Source organism: Ranitomeya imitator, chromosome 4, assembly GCF_032444005.1.
Source record: "Ranitomeya imitator isolate aRanImi1 chromosome 4, aRanImi1.pri, whole genome shotgun sequence".
NCBI classification, from domain to species: Eukaryota; Metazoa; Chordata; class Amphibia; order Anura; family Dendrobatidae; genus Ranitomeya; species Ranitomeya imitator.
Genome location: NC_091285.1, coordinates 38,452,024 through 38,470,520, shown reverse-complemented (window position 1 = coordinate 38,470,520; position 18,497 = coordinate 38,452,024). Strand labels below are relative to the sequence as shown.

At 41.6% G+C, this 18,497-nt stretch overlaps 1 protein-coding gene across 1 annotated transcript in view; it reads left to right on the top strand.

Annotated features, from left to right (window-relative positions):
• Positions 1 to 16,978, top strand: part of LOC138675404 (cationic amino acid transporter 2-like) — a 113,581-nt gene extending 96,603 nt beyond the window's left edge. The window contains exons 7-12 of the mRNA XM_069763551.1: positions 5,021 to 5,157; positions 5,317 to 5,419; positions 5,506 to 5,633; positions 9,851 to 10,017; positions 10,840 to 10,948; positions 15,031 to 16,978. Of these exons, the coding sequence (XP_069619652.1) occupies positions 5,021 to 5,157; positions 5,317 to 5,419; positions 5,506 to 5,633; positions 9,851 to 10,017; positions 10,840 to 10,948; positions 15,031 to 15,104 (718 nt within the window). The 3' untranslated portion in view covers positions 15,105 to 16,978. The remainder of the gene's footprint in view (positions 1 to 5,020; positions 5,158 to 5,316; positions 5,420 to 5,505; positions 5,634 to 9,850; positions 10,018 to 10,839; positions 10,949 to 15,030) is intronic.
• Positions 16,979 to 18,497: the final 1,519 nt, after the last annotated feature.

The window sequence follows — 18,497 nt, the reverse complement described above, 5'->3', positions numbered from 1 at the left end:
ACAATTTATGCATTTTCCAGTATATTACAAAATTTTTACATTTTCCAAACCCCCAACAATCCCAACAAAACCCAAACCTCCCCCTCCCCTGACAGCTCATACCCAGTTATACTTTGTTACCAGTATTGATGGCTCTTTGAGCCATTTGAATCACTTATGTCCGCTTGTTCTTTAGCACTCTCTTCCTTTCAGAGGCCCTCATCCTCCCATTTCCCATACCTACTATCCCAGCTCGAGCCACGGAGACCACATTTTATCAAACGTTTCTATTTTCCCACGTCTTTTGTATACCCCCTTTTCCAAATTGAGACCATGTTTAACATATTTCAGGAATTCACCCCTTGTAGGCGGCTCATCCTTGATCCAGTTCCTTGCTATTACCTTCCTTGCCATATATAATAGCCTAGCTATTGCTATCTTCCAGGTGTTATCCACTCTAATTTCCTCTACATGTCCCAGTATACACACTATCGGATCTCTCGGCACTCTGCATTTATACGCCCCTTCCACACGGCTCATTACCACCAACCAGAAAGCAACCAGTCTTGGACATATCCACATCATGTGGTATATTCCTGCATTCTCAGTCTTACATCTCGGGCATTCAGAGTCCGCACGCAACCCCGCTCTGTGCAACACTTCCGGTGATTTATAGACTCTGTGCAAGATGTACAGCTGCGATAGTCTGTACGGCTCACTCAGTGACACTCGTGGAACCCACTCCAACACCGACTCCCAGGTTTCATCCTCCATTGGGCCTAAATCTCTTTCCCATTTCGCTCTCGCTTTTTCCCCCCCTTATACTTACCCGGCGTCCCGGTGTCCGTCCGGCCGTCTTCTCCCTGGGCGTCGCCATCTTGCAAAATGGCGGGCGCATGCGCAGTGCGCCCGCCGAATCAGCCGGCAGATTCGCTCCAAAGTGCATTTTGATCACTGAGAGAGGTTATATCTCAGTGATCAAAATAAAAAAATAGTAAATGACACCCCCCCCCCCCACTTTGTCACCCCCATTGGTAGGGACAATAAAAAAATTAAGAATTTTTTTTTTTTTTTCCACTAAGGTTAGAATAGGGGTAGGGTTAGGGTTAGGGTTAGAAAACTGCATTAAAAAAAAAGATCAAAAAACGCATCATAAAAGGACAAAAAAGGACCAAAAAAAGGACCTGCGTTTTCTGCCAAGAGCTGCAGTTTTTTAAAAAAACAGTCCTGAAAAAAAAGGATGGAAATCCTGAACGTGTGAACATACCCTAAAACTGACCCTTCTTACCTTCCCAAAGTGGCGTCAAAATTCCACAGATCTCAAGAGATAGCGTTACCATCTTTTTGCCCCAATCCAAAAAACAAAAAAGAGGAGGATCTACACACTAGATGTAAAGAGATGTCCAACACACTATCAGCCACAAGGGAGTGTAGGAAAGGGAGGGCTCTGTTTGTCTGCTTTCAGGGACCAAATAAGGGTCACAAGGCATCGAAAGCCACGTTGGCAAGGTGGGTAAGAGATGCCATCAAGATGTCATATACCTCATCCGGGGAACAAGCTCCGGACACAATTAAGGCCCATTTAACCAGGTCGGTGGCAACCTCTTGGGCTGAACGTGGTGGAGCATCAATAGATCAAATATGTAGAGCAGCCACTTGGTCTTCCCCCTCTACATTCTTCAAGCACTATCAGCTTAATCTATCTTCTCCCTCAGACTTAACTTTTGGTAGGAGAGTTCTTGAGGCAGTAGTCCCACCCTAAACTTTCATTCTTTGAAATTCTCTCGTTAGTGCCGTCATGGGGTAGGAGAATATCGTAGTTACTTACCGATAACTGTATTTCTCTGATCCCATGACGGCACCTGTATATTCCCTCCCTTCACGTATGGGTGTACACACTACTAAAAAAAATTTAAGTCACAAGGTGGAAAAAATAAATAAATAAATAAATATATATGTATATAAAGGAGCTTATATAAGTTATATAATTATGATTTTTTTTGTGTATAAATAACCAATTAAGTTACAGCAGAATTCCCTGCAAGGCTCTGTAAACCAACTGAGGTGGAGGAGAGGTCCCGCCTTTTTAACCTGTGGGTTTCCTGTCCCTGAGGGCGGATCCCTCTCTCGTTAGTGCCGTCATGGGATCAGAGAAATACCGTTATCGGTAAGTAACTATGATATTTTATTTTTGAAATTCACCGGTAGCTGCTGCATTTCCCACCCTAGGCTTATACTCGAGTCAAGTTTTCCCAATTTATTTTTTTTGGTGACCAAATTAGGGGGTCAGCTTGTACTCGGGTTGGCTTATACTCGAGTATATACGGTATATCCGATTTAAGAAGCTGCTGTTTCTCTCTGGCAGCTTTTGAGGTTTGTACACACCTCGTCTTTCAGGTGAATTCCACTTGAAAACCTCCAGAGAAAACGCTTAGAAAAAACCTTAAAAGAACAAAAATAAGTGTTTGTGCTAAAATGAATTGCTGTGCACATGTTCAGGCTTTAGACACGTCCATTCTTCTGATCTCCACCCAGAAGACACTCCGTCAATGGGAAGGCTCAAAAGATGCCGGAGGGGCCTTTGGGAACTTTTAACAGTTCTTCCCAGTGTTTTTTTGCAGCAGAAATCACTAATGGTTATTTCATTTTTTGAATGAAAAAAGAAAAAATGACTAGAAAATGCCACAAAAAAACAACTCAAACACACGCAAAAAAAAAATTGCAAGAGGTCAAAAGCGACAAAGCATGCGCTTAGGAAATTACCAAAGAAGATGTTTCATAACAAAAAGAGCTGATTTGTCCAGAAGTGTCTTACTCTTAAAAAATACAGTAGATTAACAGGCATCGTGTGTACATACAGTTGTGCTGAAAAGTTTACATACACCATCAGAATTTTCTTTCTTGGCCTTTTTTCAGAGAATATGAATGATAGTACCAAAACTTTTTCTCCACTCGTGGTTAGTGGTTGGGTGAAGCGATTTATGGTCAAATTACTGTTTTCCCTTTCTAAATCATGACAACCCAAAACCTACAAATCAAAAATTTACATACCCCATTACTTCATACCGTGTATTGCCCCCTCTAACATCAATGACAGCTTGAAGTCTTTTGTGGTAGTTGTGGATGAGGTTCTTTATTTTCTCAGATGGTAAAGCTGCCCACTCTTCTTGGCAAAAAGCCTCCAGTTCCCTGTAAATTCCTGGGCTGTCTAGCATGAACTGCATGCTCGAGATCTCCCCAGAGTGGCTCAATGATATTGAGGTCAGGAGACTGAGATGGTCACTCCAGAACCTTCACTTTGTTCTGCTGTAGCCAATGACAGGTTGACTTGGCCGGGGTATGTAAACATTTCAGCAAAACTGTACTTTAAGGGTGTCTTATTGGCAGGACCATGCTCACTGGTTAATAAGAAATACAAAATGCAAACCTTTTATTTTCTCCAGGGGACATTACCTGGCCTATAAGACCCTCTATGCCAGGTCTCCACAGGGAAAAGTAGTAAAGTTCTAGACTCTCATTAAAGGTCTCTCATCAAGCCAACCATTACTCTACTTTACTTCTAATTAGGGTCCATATGAGTCTGCAGATTGTCCTCGACGAGGCCGTTGTTTAGCTTATATCTTTCGACATGTTGTAAGGCCACTTTCAAGGCCAGGTTTTCACAATATAAAGTACAGCCACCACCTTTTTAAGGCTTTTTTTTTTTTTTTTTTCTTCAATATTCTAGTAAGCTGAATGCAAGTACCCAAATTTCCTCTGCATAGCACGGATATACCTTTCGTATAACCCCCTTGCGGTGCAGTCTTGTCATCACTGATCTTGATCCGGTGCCTCTTCTCTCTTATTGTAAAAGCTACATTCATTGGTGGAATATGATGGATCCAAAATTTGTTAAATACTGAGAATGTAAATTTGCTCTCCTGCAGAACAAAATAAAATATCTAGAAAAGGTAGCTACGCTATAAATCAATGTCTTAACACTTAACCAATCCTTGCAAACATTAATAGGTATGAATGTCAGAAACTTCTCCACAGGGAGCCTTGTTTCAGGGCATTTGCCCCTCATCAGTGTAGAGCAAAGTCAGCTGATCCTTTTAAGGTGTTGCACTCAGCCAGTCCCTGCTCTACCCTGATGAGGGGCAAACACACCAAAACAGACTTCAAGATGAGTTTTTAGCTTGACATGTATCTCTGGTCCTATTGAAAGGCTCGCTGAAGAGTTTGATATTGATTTATAGGGTAATCACCTCTCCTAGATGAGACTTAGATGGCTAATTTGCATAATTCTCTCCCATGTAGCACTTCAATAAAACTCAGTTAATCTCTTTAACCTGTTACAGGGTCAAGGGTGTATCATTTCTTCCCTTCCCTTCACCCAGTAACAGGTCCTCCTTTAGGAGAGACAGTAATTCGCACCTGGTCAACCGGTCTTTGCTCTGACATTGACTTATATAGTGGTATTTACAACAGAACGCCTACAAAAATCCAGCACAAGACCAATACTACAAAATTAAAAAAATATTTTTTGAAAACGGTGGACAAGACAATTTACCATAATTAAAACCATATGACAAGATAAAGTAAATGAAGGTGGAGGAAAACAGTGTAAAATTTATTATGTAGATCTTATAGTAAGGAGTGACCCAGAGATCAGGAAAAAAAATAATCAAATTGTATAGACCTAAATGATCGAAAAGTGCTTGGTTCTTGCTATCCCTACTGCACAACTTAAGAAAATGTAGAACTTAATTCATGATGGAATAAATAGTTAATGATAGCTTACCAAGAATAAATAACCCGAAAGTATACAAAATGTATAGATAAGTGTTACGTCAATGTAAGAATAATAAAAGAACTACATGCCCATAATATATAAATGCCCTGTTCATCCTCCACCTCACCCTCCAAGGCATGTTTCGCAGTGCTTCTTCAGGGTGTCGAGTGGCATTTCCAAGAGGTCTCCTTTGTACTCCCCCCTTTTCATTCCGTGTCTTCTTGCAACCTTCACTCTTTCATTTCGCCAATTAATACTTTGTTTAAGCCTTCTAGGGTCTATTTTCCCGATGCCTCGGATTCTCTTCGCCATGGCTAGAGATGGACTACTTTTTCAGCCTTTATCACAAATTGGCTGTCGGCAGAGTCCAGTGATTGCTACCATGTCATCTGGAGTAGTGGCAGGTATCGTTTTCTCCTCTTACCATTATGTTCACCATCCTAAACTTCTAAAACCACTTCATCTAAATTATAAATACCTTAGAACATGGACATGTCTCATTAATCCCTTTACCACCCTGACCCACCAGGACAGTAATAATCCACCTAAGTTTTGCTTGACAGCTTTTATGGCGCTCCTGTTTGATCTGAAAGCCTTGGTCGATATGATGTCTATCGGAACCTTATTCGCCTACACCTTGGTCTCTACTTGTGTCCTGTTACTAAGGTAAAGTCGGATATAACAAGTTTTATATTGGTCTTCTATAAATTATTTATTAAGCTTTTGATATAATTTTATTTTTTTAAATCCAGGTACCAATTACAAATCGAAATTGGCCCAACCAACAATGTAAACCTCGAAGAACTTAGCGGTAACGGAACTTCAGCCATGAGGCCGGCACGTTCTTCTACACTGGTTATACGGAGCGTAGTAGCCATAAGTTAGTATCTGTCGTGTTCCTATTACTGATAAATCTAGACACTTGTGGTTGTAGGGTGCAAAGAAACACTGAAGTCATACATTGTAAAATGGCTCTTACTGTTTAGTGTTTACAGCTCCTAGGCAGGCCTATGTGTCTCTTAGGTAACAGACTACGAACACTTCGTGTAGTCTGATTTTTGTAGTGGTATCTGTCTCCTACTCTGTATAGTCTGTAAATCGAAATGAGTTTGTATTCTATTGTGACTATGGAGACGTAGGTCTGCCTAGGAGCTGTATTTACTAAGCGTTTTTTATTTCTCTAATTTATGTAAGGGACTGATTGAAGGGAGGATGACTTCTGATTTATGCACACAGAACTTGCAACAAATTTTTCAGCTGAAAAAAAATGTTGGCAGGAAAAATGTTGCTTTATAATATGCGCATTTTGCAGTGTTTTTACATGCATTTTTGATGTGTATATGTATGTAATTTTTTTTTTTTTTGCCATTCATTTGATTGGGTGAAAAATGCTGAACGTACAATTTGCACATTTGACAACGTTGGCTCAAGTCTGCAAGGAAAAAAAAAAAAATGAGCAGCCCAAACTTTTGCATCGGCCCATTTTCCCTTTTGTAATTTTTAAAAATGTAAATGTGGTAATAGTAATTTATTCTTTTTGCCTAAAATACAACGTAAATGTCATCTTTAACTTTAGGCCTTTTAGAGATCATTTCAGCTTGCTTAACTATTCACAAAACCAGTACTTTTGACCAGTGGTGCCCAAACTATTACATGCCAATGTACATAGGATTATAGAAACAAAAAGAGGAAAAAAACAGGTCAGGTATACACCTTCAACTTCACTCCTTACCTAAAATAACAAAGACGGTATTGGGATCAAGTCTTTAAACTGCAAAGACTAGGACCCCAAAAGTCATAAGTCTACAGGATACAGCAGACAAAATCTAACATGGAAACTAAATGAGCATATACCCTGCTGTAATTAAAAAGCAATAGTGCATATAAATAACATGGGGGACTTGGTAAACACTGTTTTTGATCAGAAAAATTGTGAAGGCTATCCCACCAGTGCCAAGAAGTACCCAATCGGAACAGTCCGACTCCTAATCTCTAGTATTAAAACCAGCAGGAGAAGATCTCAAGAACCTGGCATTGCCGCTACAAATATTTGGTGTGACTACCCTTTGCCTCCAAGACGGCATCAATTCTTCTAGATAAGTTTTTGAATGAAGTCGGCAAGGAGGTTGTTCCAAATATCTTGAAGTCACCAGATCGTTTGTTAATGTCACCTGTGTAAATCCTTCTCTCTCCATGTAAGACTCTCGATGTTGAGATCATGGCTTCCAGGACTCCTGGTGATTCTTTACGCTGAAGATTGGCTGCATGTTTGGTGTCATTGTCCTATGGCACAGTAAATTTGAAGCCAATCAGACACCTCTTTGATAGTAGTACATGATGGATAAGTATCTGCCTATATTTCTCAAAATTGAAGGTACCATTAATCCTGACCAAATCCCCAACTCCTGTTTACTGAAATGCAGCCCCAAATTCGCAAGAAACCTCCACTATGCTTCACTGTTTCTACAGACTCATTATTGTACTTGACTTTGTCCATTTTTTTTTTCTCCACCCCAGTTCCTATGTTTAGAGTGGGTGTGGAAAGTATTCAGACCCCTTTAAAATTTTCACTGTTTCATTGCAGCCATTTGGTAAATTCCCCCCCCCCTCCCAATTTTTTTCTCATTAATGTACACTCTGCATCCCATCTTGACTGGAAAAAAAAAAAAAGTAGAAATTTTTGCTTTATTAAAACAAAACTGAAATATCACATGGTCATAAGTATTCAGACCCTTTGCTCAGTACTGAGTAGAAGGCACCTTTTGAGCTAGTACAGCCATGAGTCTTCTTTGGGATGATGCAACAAGTTTTTCACACCTGGATTTGGGGATCCTCTGCCATTCTTCCTTGCAGATGCTCTGCAGTTCTCAGGTTGGATGGTGAATGTTGGTGGACGGCCATTTTCCGGTCTCTCCAGAGATGCTCAATTGGGTTTAGGTCAGGGCTCTGGTTGGGCCGTCAAGAATGGTCAGAGTTGTTCTGAAGCCAATCCTTTGTTTTAGCTGTGTGCTTAGGGTCATTGTCTTGTTGGAAGGTGAACCTTTGCCCAAGTCGGAGGTCCAGAGCACTCTGGAAGAGGTTTTTATCCAGGATATCTCAGTTCTTGGCTGCATTCAGGTTTCCTTCAATGACAACCAGTTGTCCTGTCCCTGCAGCTGAAAAACACCCCCATTGCATGATGTTGCCACCATGTTTAACTGTTGGGATTGTATTGGGCAGGTGCCTGGTTTTCTCCACACATACCACTTAAAATGATCACCAAAAAAGGTCTATCTTCGTCTCATTGGACCAGAGAATCTTATTTCTCATAGTCTGGGAATCCTTTATGGAGTTTGTTTTTTAAAAAAAAAAAAAACTGTGCTTTCATATGTCTTGCACTGAGGAGAGGCTTCCGTCAGGTCACTCTGCCATAAAGGCCTGATTGGTGGAGGGCTGCAGAGATAGTTGACTTTGTGAAACTCTCTTCCATCTCCCTACTGCATCTCTGCAATTCAACCGCAGTGATCTTGGGGTTCTTATTTACCTCTCACCAAGGCTCCTCTTCTGCTCAGTTTGGCTGGATGGCCAGGTCTAGGAAGACTTCATGTGGTCCCAAACTTCTTCCATTTAAGGATTATGGAGGTCACTGTGCTCTTAGGAACCTTGAGTCCTGCAGAAATTGTTGTAACCTTGGCCAGATCTGTGCCTTGCCACAACTCTGTCTCTGAGCTCCTTGCCCAGATCCTTTGACCTCATGATTCTCATTTGGTCTGACATGCAGTGTGAGGTCTTGTATAGACAGGTGTGCGCCTTTCCAAATCAAGTACAGATCAGTTTAATTAAACACAGCAGGACTCCAATGAAGGACTAAAACCATCTCAAGGAGGATCACAAGAAAATGGACATGTTACTTAAATGTGTCTGAGCAAAGGGTCTGAATACTTATGACCATGTGATATTTCAGTTTTTCTTTTTTATTAAATTTGCAAAAATTTCTAAATCTGTGTTTTTTTTTTTTGTTTTTTTTGTCAAGATGGGGTGCAGCGTGTACATTAATGTGGAAAAAAAACAATGAACTTCTTGAATTTACAAAATGGATGGAATGAAAGAGTGAAAATTTAAAGGGGTCTGAATACTTTCTGTACTCACTGTAATTGAATCACTTATTTCCATGTGGAAGATTCAGTTTTTGGTCGCAATTCTTCCATTAAGACCACTTTGGACCAACTTTCTCTAACCAGTAGATGAGTAGCTGGATCCCTTTGACTGCTGCCAGTTCTGATATGAATGAGGAATATGGTGGTTCAGAATCCGCGCTGCCCAAGGTTAAAAGATACAATCACATGCGAAGGTGAAACACGAATGCGGTTTATTATTAATGTGGTTTACTGTCAACTAGTGATGAGCGAGTTTACTCGTTGCTCAGGTTTTCCCGAGCACGCTCGTGTGACCTCCGAGTATTTGACTGCTCGGAGATTTAGAATTTTCATTGCGGCAGCATAAAGAACAGAGTCCTGGAAATCATGGTATGGCCCCTATAGAGCCCTTATCTCCTCATCATTGTCTGTCTGCAATTACGTGGATACAGAAGGATTTTGAAAAGCGTCATCCACAGAAGATCTGTGGTTAGTTCTCCAAGATGTTTATAACAACCTCCCTGTCAAATTTCTTCAAAAACTGTATTCTAATTTTTGCGGCTTTATAGACAAAGGGCGATCACACCAAATATTGACTTTGATTTAAGATTTCTCATTTGTTCATCCACTTAGTATATTTTTTATCTATTAACAAAATACAATTAACACTTGTATTTTTAAAAGCAGCATATTTTCCACACCTGTCTTAAACTTTTTCGCAGGACTGTACATCTATAAATTCTGTTTTCTCCCCTAAAAGCATTGCTAGTAATGGAGGCTATCCCTTTAATATGCATTTCTTTGTGTATGACATATGTATTTAAAAGGCTCTATATGGGTCCATACATTTTTATGGCTGGTGTATAACGTCTAACTGCATAGAGGAGGATGGTAGTGCCCGTAGAAATTTATGTTGGCATAAACAGCTGATGGGAAGCAAATGTTAGAATAACTAACTACATACAAGAATATCTTCCCACAGCCGTTCTAATCTGCGTAACGAGTGTGATGTCTACAGCAGGATCACAGTATTTACTGTCTGGTACAGTTTGGTACATTATTCTGCTTGTTGTGGTTCTTCTTGGAATAGCGGCACTCACCATGTTCATCTGGAGACAGCCACAGAATCCGAATAAAGCCGCCTTCATGGTAAGTGATGCTAGTCACACTTTGTGACCTCCGCATTAGGAAAGGGCCAGGCCCACGTAGAGGTGCTATCAAAATGAGAGCTGTAGACCAGAGACACCATGTGTAGGGTATCCAATACGGAGAGCTGATGACAGCAGACACCATGGGTAGGAGGGTCCAATATTGATAGATGATGGGAGATCCAATACTGAGTGCTCTTGAGAAGAGACACTATGTGCAGGAGGTCCAATAATGGGAGCTGAAGACAACAAGAGGTCTGATACGGAGATCACCGATTCCAGGAAATACAATTTGCAGGAGGTCAAATACTGAGCTCTTGAGAGGAGATGCCATGTGCAGGAGGCCCAATACAGTGAGATGACTGTAGACCGCAAAAGGTCAGATACTGAGAGCAATGAATGGCAGAAGACCCTATATATGTAGGAGGTCCAATACTGAGAGCTAATGACCGGAAGCACCATATGCAGGTACTCCATTATTGAAAGCTCTTGAAAGGAGACTCCATGTGCAGGAGGTCCAATACTGAGAGCTGATGAAGGGGGACACCATTCATAGGAGACACCACCGGAAGAGTAGATGATCTTGCATAAGCCAAAGTACAATAGTGGAAGACACGTTTGCCTTTCTCCTTATCAAGAGCGGCTTTCGGGATCATATATTCTAGTTAGCCAAGTATGTCTCCTGCCTTCATGACTCATTTTTGTAGCTGCGGTCTTTAGGTTAATTGTGTAAAAACACCAGGTTACTAAGATCTTCATCCTAGGTCTATCAAAGATATAGTTTTTAAAAAATCATTTACATTTCCATTTGTTCTTTCTGTAGGTTCCATGTCTACCATTTCTACCGGTCCTTAGCATCTTTGTTAATATATACCTGATGGTCCAACTAAGTTCTCACACATGGCTTCGATACATGGTGTGGATGGCAATTGGTACGTGGAAAAGCCAATCAGCAACAAGAGAATACATTACCGTAAAGTTTTACAAGGGTTGTCCACTATTTGGACAACCTCTAATCAATCCCTACGCTTCCTTTGTAAAACAATAACACACTCTCCTCTGGTGCCGATGCTGTTCCTGTTTTGTCGGCACTGGCCCTCCCGTGGACAAATCACATACATCCATAGGAAGTGAGCGCTGCTGCTGTTTCACTTCCTTCGGATGTATGTGATTCGTCTGAAGAAGTGGAGAGTGAAGCGGCTGATTGGATTGGCCTCAGGGATCGCGTGACATTGTCATACGATCCCCAGGAGAGCCAGTGCCGACACCACTGTAACGATGCTGGAGGTGAGTGTAAATGTTTTACAAGGGGAAACCTATTTATTGAGAAAGAGGTTCTCCGAACAGTGGACAACTCCCTTAAAGGGAAGGTGCCATCAAAAAAAAATTTTTTTTCAGAAATTGTAAAAATGTAAAGAATTAATGATTACATTTTCTTAAATATTATAATTTGTTTATAATTTAGTAAAATATGAAAAATAATTTGAAAAGTTTTTGAATTTCCACTTTTCAACACTAGGGGGAGCAGCTGCTGAAATTTCAGAAAAACCTAGTGTACAACTAGCTCACATTACTGCACTGCAGTAATTATGGGCGGAGTCTGCTGACGTGTCTCCTCCCCTTCTGGGTGTTTGCTAAGGGATTAGAGAGGATGATATTCAGGAACCCAGTGAGCAGCCATTTTGTTGGTGACTGGAGAGTATGGCTGTATGTGGTCAGTATTTTACATCAGTATTTGTAAGCCAAAACCAGGAGTGGAACAATTAGAGGAAAAGTATAATAGAAACATAAGCACCACTTCTGCATTTATCACCCACTCCTGGTTTTGGCTACAAATACTGATGTAAAATACTGACCAAATACTGAGCGTGGACGGCAGCCTTAGGCTACTTTCACACTAGCGTTGTTGGCTGTACGTTGCAATGCGTCGTTCAGGAGAAAAAACGCATCCTGCAAAGTTGTCTGCAGGATGCGTTTTTTCCCCATAGACTAACATTACCGACGCATTGCGACGTATTGCCACACGTCACAACTGTGGTGCGGCGGTTGCGTCATGTTTTGATGGACCGCCGCCACAAAAAAAGTTACATGTAATGTTTGTGCGTCGAGTCCACCATTTTCGACCGCACATGCACAGCCGAAACTCCACCCCCTCATGCCCAGACCTTACAATGGGGCAGCGGAAGCATCGTAAGACTGCTTCTGCTGCCCACATTGGACATTTCTTTCACAGCATACGTCGGTACGACGCACTGCGAAAGGCCCGTACCGACGCTAGTGTGAAAGCAGCCTTATACTGACAAGTCTACGGTCACCGAGGATGGCAGGCAGCAAGGATTCTGGGAGATATGTGGTGGAGGGAGCAGGGTGACAGCAGCACAGAGTATTTCAGGAGAGCAGTGTGCTGGTCTATAGGGGCCCCCTGTTTGGTGCGCGGAGCAGCCAGGGATTGTACATAGGGCGCTGTCTTTTATACACATGGATGGGCCGTCTGCTCCACAGAAATCCAGGAAACATTTCTGCGGATTGATGGCCTGGTCTGATCCAGACTTTGCATGCAGACCCCATTCCCCTCCTCAGATCCTGTCTTCTCCATCCTGTCCTGGCGATGTGTGAAAGCGAGGTGACAGGCGAAGTCCGGGGTGACGCTGGGAAGGAAATGTAGCCATATAGTAACGATAAAAATGAGACCCCTCTCTTCAGCTGCCTCACCAGCCCTGACTGCACCTAACTGGAGGTCATGCTGCCCCCTCTATTACCCCAGACCCGCGTGCAGGTGCTCAGCCAGAACCACCATAGAATGGGTCCGCTTTCTGAAGATAATACTGCCATAGTGTTCTCACATAATACCGCCATATAGATCACACACAATACTATCAAATAGATCACACAATACTGTCATACAGTTCTCACATAATACCACCATATAGATCACACATAATACCGCCAGTGTTCTCACATAATACCGCCATATAGATCACACATAATACCGCCAGTGTTCTCACATACCACCATATAGATCACACATAATACCGCCAGTGTTCTCACATACCACCATATAGATCACACATAATACTGCCAGTGTTCTCACATACCACCATATAGATCACACATAATACTGCCAGTGTTCTCACATACCACCATATAGATCACACATAATACTGCCATAGTGTTCTCACATAATACCGCCATATAGATCACACATAATGCTGCCAGTGTTCTCACATAATACCACCATATAGATCACACACAATTCCACCATATAATTCTCACAATACTGATCAAGCATAATACCACCATACAGATCACATAATACCGTCATATAGATCTCACATAATGCCATAATACAGCATGACGCCCGCAGCTCCTGTTACCGCACGCATTGAGTTGTGTGTGCAATGGGGAAAGATATGCAGGGGGGAGAGGAGTGCATAGAAGTGGATTAGATACACGGTTCACCAGACAGTATCACACAGGAGAGGATTAGATACACGGCTCAGCAGTCAGTATTTCACAGGATTAGGCTATGTGCACACGTCAGGATTTTTTCCTGACATAATCCTGAGAATTCTGCCAGAAATCCGCGTGCTTTTTTTGCGCGGATTTCTCGCGGAATTTGCGTGGATTTTTTGCGGATTTTTTGCTTTTTTTTTTATTTAATTTTCCGGAATGTCCTTTTTGATGGGAAATCCGCAAAAAGATAGAGCATGTCTGGATTTTTTGGGTATGCTTTTTTTTTGCGGAAAAAAACGCTAACATCTGCACAAAAAATGCGGAATGCATTCTAAATGATAGGATGCATAATGTTAGCCTTTTTTTAGTGGATTTATAGCGTTTTTATGGCGAAATTCCGCAAAAAAAACCGCTAAAAATCCGGACGTGTGCACATAGCCTTAGATACACAGGTCAGCACAGGATAGGATTAGATACACGGTTCACCAGACAGTATCACACAGGAGAGGATTAGATACACGGCTCAGCAGATGGTATTCCACAGGAGGATTAGATACACAGGTCAGCACAGGAGAGGATTAGATACATGGCTCAGCAGACAGTATCACACAGGAGAGGATTAGATACACAGCTCAGCAGATGGTATTCCACAGGAGGATTAGATACACAGGTCAGCACAGGAGAGGATTAGATACATGGCTCACCAGACAGTATTACACAGGAGAGGATTAGATACACGGCTCAGCAGACAGTATCACACAGGAGAGGATTAGATACACGGCTCAGCAGACAGTATCACACAGGAGAGGATTAGATACACGGCTCAGCAGACAGTATCACACAGGAGAGGATTAGATACACGGCTCAGCACAGTAGTGATAGATGCAGGGTCTGATGTCCTGTGAGGAGCTGCAGGGAGGTCCGAGCAGCACAGAGCCTCCCCCATCCCCCTCTGTTACCTCTCTGCAGCTCCTGATAAGAGAGCATCAGACCACAGCACTTCAGACTCTCTAGCGATTCTAGAGATTCAGCCACACACCAGGCAGCAGAGGACAGAGAACGGCCGCTGAGTGTGAGGGGAGACAGATGGAGCTGCCCCTCCAACAGCACGGCTCTACAGTGGAGCTCAGTCAGGTACACTCCACTGTGGGCTGAAGCAAGATGGTGCCGATCTCCTGCCTCTGCTGTGATGTGGAGACAGCCCAGGGGGCGTGGCCACATCAGAGCACAATGCTAGCTATGGGGTCGCCTCCCGACTACAGATCTCTATGTCCAGGGCAGCCGTATGTGAAGACTGGAAGTGTGGTGCAGCTACACTTACAGTCCTGCAAATCAAAATGGCGGCGCCCAGTGGCAGAAAAAAAAATGAATAAAAAAAAAACAAATACTATGCACTTGAAAATAACTTATAAAAATAAGGAATTAAAGAGGGTTTTTTTTTTTTTTTTTTTTTTACAATATTAAAACGCAGCACCTTCCCTTTAAGACCTCTTACCCCTCCATGATACGGAAGCTATCATTTCCTCCACATTACGATACACTTTTTTTTTTTTTTTTGCAGGTTTCACTATATATTTTTTCTATGGAATCCACCACAGTGTTGAGAGAGTGAACAGACCTGCTACAGTATTATAAAAGCCAGAAGCCAACACAGAAGAAATGTGATCAAACGTTCAGCATTTCAATGTTTATTTTAGTTAACTCAATCCATCTATGGTTGAAAATAATATTCTATTGTGGAGAATTCATTTTAAAGTTTTAAAGTATTTTTTAATATCTTAACTACAGCAATAATTTATTCGACCGCTCAACCACTAAAATTCAAGCATGACAATACCCAATTGCCCCAATCTTACAAATGGGCTTATTTGGTACATCCCTGATAACTGGGGAAACTAACATGACCGTTGGATTACCAGAAGACAAATTACTGATTATATTTGATATTGTTGAGGTTCTTATGGTCATGGGATTAAATTTTACTCTTCTCTTACGGCATGTTACATGAAGGTGGGTATCCTGGTTGGGTGAATGAACTTGTGCTAAGGGGGCGCTACGCCCTTGCAGGCTGCATGTTGCCGATTATTTGGATTGGCCAGGAACAGATGTTGAACAGTTCATGAGGGAGACCATCAGTCAAAAAAAAAAAACTTTTTTTACTAAATGATAACTTGATGGGGATTATGTACAACAGGTAGCAGGTACATGGCTTAGTGAATGTTTTTCTACACAATATGGATCATTTTCAGTCTCTCTTTACACGTTTTTTCTCTATCTCCACAGTTTAACATTCACCACAATCCAGCTCTGTACTATCGTTCAGTTAATGAGTCCTATTTTCAATCTCTGGTTCTGAGTCTTTTTTTGTCCACTCAAGGTAACTAGCTTGCCAATATGGCAATATGTACTTTTGTTTCTCTCCTACTGACACCCCAGAACTCCCACCTGGGGCACCGTCCCTACTCACTACCTCTACGTGTTACAAACTCGGCACTGCACTGTTAGGTGTCCTCTCCCAGGATCGGTCTTTCGCTGTCCACCCTGTCATTCTGTCAGTTCTCCTTCCTCTTCACTATGGTTCACGCCAACCTCTGTCTTGGTCTCCTCTCAACTTGGACACCCACATCAAGCAACACTGCATCAGGAGCAAACCTAGGGTCTGCACAGTAGGCACACTGGCCTCCATCCGATATCCTGACAGGAAAGTACTTCTTTCCCTCACCCTTGCCCCTCCCACTATGGGCTAGTCCCAAATATCAACGCCAACTCTCCCCACTGTCAGGCAGAGCACAACACCACCACCACAGCTCACACAACAATACACAATCTCTTCAAAAGAAGTTGTAGGCAGCATGTCTATCTCCCTACATTTTCCCCCTTCTTTAATGGTGGCCATCTAAAACGTGAGACACCAAAGAGTTTGACACACACACACACTAGCTTACATATCACTCGTCAAACTCCATCAAACAGGTGCCCCGTCCCTATCAAAATGTGTAACCCCTAAGAGTATCAATTAAAACTGCTAGATGTACTGATGTTTTATCAAAGCATTTAATTTTGATTTTGAGAATGCTGCTATCAATTAATCAAAATCATTGTGCTGTACAGCCACAAAATTGTAATTTGTCAGGCTATTATCATGTTGTGTAGCACAATGTATTTTATCCTGGTATATTATGTATGTCTCTATGAAAATGTGAAATCTCACTATCAAAATTCAATTACTTGGTCATTATATGATGTATTAAGTTTACTCTTATTTGATAACCCGAAGACATGCAAATGAGCCTGTGTTTTTGCAGCATTATTTGATACTGGGATTCTCTTTATGTTTGTTTTTTTTTTATAAAACACCAGGCTCATTGTATGGGCATATTATGCATATGGTCATGTAACAACACCACCAAGTATAAAGTGCGTGTTTTATACGTTTGTAAAGAAGCAAAGACGGAATTGTAAAAGTTTTAAAAAGATTTTATTGTAATAAACTAAATACATTTCATTTGATACTGTGATTCTCATTTTATTTGTTTTATAACACATCAGGCTCATTGTATGGGCATATTATGTATATGGCCATGTTACAACACAAGTATAAAGCGCGTTTTATACATTTGTAAAAAGCTAAAACACTGTATTACATAGTTATTAGGGTTGAAGGAAGACTATAAGTCCATCTAGTTCAACCCATAGCCTAACCTAACATGCCCTAACAATTTGATCCAGAGGAAGGCAAAAAAAAACATGTGGCAAATGGTAAGCTCCACTTTGGGGAAAAAAATTCCTTCCCGACTCCACTTAGGCAATCAGACTAGTTCCCTGGATCAACGCCCTATCAAGGAATCTAGTGTGTGTATATATACCCTGTAACATTATACTTTTCAAGAAAGGTATCCAATCTCCTCTTAAATTTTATGTAATGAATCACTCATTACAAAATCATACGGCAGAGAGTTCCATAGTCTCACTGCTCTTACAGTAAAGAACCCGCGTCTGTTATTATGCCTAAACCTTCTTTCCTCCAGACGTAGAGGATGCCCCCTTGTCCCTGTCTCAGGTCTATGATTAAAAAGATCATCAGAAAGGTCTTTGTACTGTCCCCTCATACTTGTACATTAAGATAAGATCACCCCTTAGTCTTCATTTTTCCAAACTAAATAGCCCCGGTGTAATAACCTATCTTGGTATTGCAGACCCCCCAGTCCTCTAATAACCTTGGTCGCTCTTCTCTGCACCCGCTCTAGTTCAGCTATGTCTTTCTTATACACCGGAGACCAGAACTGTGCACGGTATTCTAAGTGTGGTCGAACTAGTGACTTGTATAGAGGTAAAATTATGTTCTCCTCATGAGCATCTATGCCTCTTTTAATGCATCCCATTATTTTATTTGCCTTTTGTAGCAGCTGCCTGACACTGGCCACTAAATGTGAGTTTGTCATCCACCCATACACCCAGGTCTTTTTCATTGACGGTTTTGCCCAGTTTTAGAATTAAGCACATAATTATACATCTTATTACTTCTACCCAAGTGCATGACCTTACATTTATCCCCATTAAAGCTCATTTGCCATTTATCAGCCCAAGCTTCTCGTTTACATAAATCATCCTGTAATATAAAACTGTCCTCCTCTGTATTGATTACCCTGCAGAGTTTAGTGTCATCTGCAAATATTGAAATTCTGCTCTGAATGCCCCCTACAAGGTCATTAATAAATACGTTAGTGGGCCTATTTCTGACCCCTGTGGTACCACACTGCTAACCGCGACCCAGTCCGAGTGTGCTCCATTAATAATCACCCTTTGTTTCCTATCCCTGAGCCAGCTCTCAACCCACTTGCACATATTTTCCCCTATCCCCATTATTCTCATTTTATGTATCAACCTTTTGTGTGGCACCGGATCAAAAGCTTTTGAAAAGTCCATATACACTACGTCCACTGGGTTCCCTTGGTCCAGTCCGGAACTTACCTCTTCATAGAAGCTGAATTAGTCTGACATGAACGGTCCCTAGTAAACCCGTGCTGA